At 53.7% G+C, this 1,729-nt stretch overlaps 1 protein-coding gene across 1 annotated transcript in view; it reads left to right on the top strand.

Moving 5' to 3' along the window:
• CSK (c-src tyrosine kinase) overlaps positions 1-326 on the top strand; it is a 4,591-nt gene extending 4,265 nt beyond the window's left edge. The window contains exon 11 of the mRNA XM_010150682.1: positions 1-326. Within this exon, the coding sequence (XP_010148984.1) occupies positions 1-94 (94 nt within the window). The 3' untranslated portion in view covers positions 95-326.
• Positions 327-1,729: the final 1,403 nt, after the last annotated feature.

The raw sequence follows: 1,729 nt of genomic DNA, 5'->3' as shown, positions 1-1,729 counted from the left end.
GAGGTGCTGGACCCTGGACCCCGGCCACCGGCCGTCCTTCCACCAGCTCCGCGAACAGCTAGTGCATATCAAAGAGAAGGAGCTCTACCTGTGAGGGGGGGGCTCACCCACCCCAGCAACCGGAGGGGACCCACGCTGTGGGGGGGGAATGACTGGGGCGTGGACAGCCCCCTTGCCCGGCCCCGGCACCAGGAGCGGCCAGGAGGGAGCCCTGGGGGTGTTTCCCCTCTCGCCCTCCCCCCCCAATTCTCCTGGTCGCTTCCAAACTTCCAAATCTTTTTTTTTTTATTTGGTCAGGTTTTGGGGTTTTATTTGTCTCCCAGGCTCTTTTTGGGGGGAATTTTTTGGGTGGTTTTTTTGTTTGTTTCCTCAGTTGAAGGGGGGTGTTGTTGTTTTTTTGGGTTTTTTTTTCTTTTGTTGTTGTTTTTTATTATTTCAGGCAGGGCCCAGCTGAGCACTGGGTGTTTTACTAAAGTACGAATCTTATTTTTTAATGTAATTAAAAGAAGAAAAAAAAAAAGGAAAAAAAAAGAGAGAGAAGAAGGTTAATAAAAGAAGAATAATAATAAAATAAATAAGCCAATGAAACGGACACACGATAAGGAAACCCCAACGACAGAAGTGATGGTTAAAGGGGAGACGCTGGACTCACCGCCCAGTCGGGAGGGCACGGCCGCGTCCCCGCGAGACGCTTTTTTTTGGGTTGTTTTGCTTTAAACTCGTTGCAATGTTTGCATGCTGTCTCCAGAGGCCTTTTTTTCCAGTCCTGTCCAGTGCTTTATTCTCATGTAATGCTACCGACTGTGAGATTAAAACTGTAATAAAAAAACCATTCCATACGGACGCGGCACATCCCGCCTCACCGCCCCTCTGGCTCTGGCTCTGCTTCCGTGGGATGCAGCTCGGGGAGGGGAGGATGCAGTGTCCTGAGGGTCCTGGGATCCTCTGGCAGGGTACAACGTGGGGGTGGTTCCCCCATCTCCACCGGGGTCCCCCCAGGGCTGGGATGAGCAGCCTGGGCAGCACTTGGCTCCATCCCACCCGTGAGAGTTGGTGAGGCTGTGACAGTGATGGAGCTGCCAAGTGGTGGCAACGCTCCGCTTTAAGCCAGGCTTTGTCTTCCACCCTTGGAGATGGCGGGCGAAGATGTGGGGATGCATTTTGGGTCTGATGCCTTGACCTTGTGGACCTTGTTCCCTACCCTGTTTGTCTCAGCCAAGGAGCTAAAGGTGGGACTTCTTCCCCCATGTCCTGGACCCCTGACCCCGAAGGAAGTGTCCCCATGGAATCCCTGTTCTCTTCATGCGTGCTGGGTGGAGGTGGTGTCTGGCGCGCAGGGCTCAGCAGGTTTAAAATAGTTCCCTTCATCCAAGGGAGAATTATTCAGCGTTAAACGATGCGCAGGGCATAGGCTTTACCAGCTCACAAGCCAGAATTGGGAGCTTGGTCTGTTTGGGGCCAGGATGGGGACCGAGACTTCTCCTAGCGGGGGTTGAAGGAGAAAGTGGGGGACTCTGGGACAGAGTGAGCACAGCTCAGGTCTAGGTGGGACAGGTGGGATGCAGTGACAGCCTTCAAGACCCCTTCGCTGCGGAGAGGAGACGGCAGTAGGTACAGAGTTGAGTACTCCTGACCCCCTTCCCCTGAGACCTTGGGGTGTCTAGATGTCCAGAGGAGACAGGACAAGGATGTGATGGGGCTTGATCCACCATGGGGTTTCATTTCTCCT

This window comes from Eurypyga helias, unplaced genomic scaffold (assembly GCF_000690775.1).
Source record: "Eurypyga helias isolate BGI_N326 unplaced genomic scaffold, ASM69077v1 scaffold26644, whole genome shotgun sequence".
Taxonomy (NCBI): domain Eukaryota; kingdom Metazoa; phylum Chordata; class Aves; order Eurypygiformes; family Eurypygidae; genus Eurypyga; species Eurypyga helias.
Note: the sequence above shows the minus strand (reverse complement) of the source record. Positions and strands in the feature narration are given on the sequence as shown.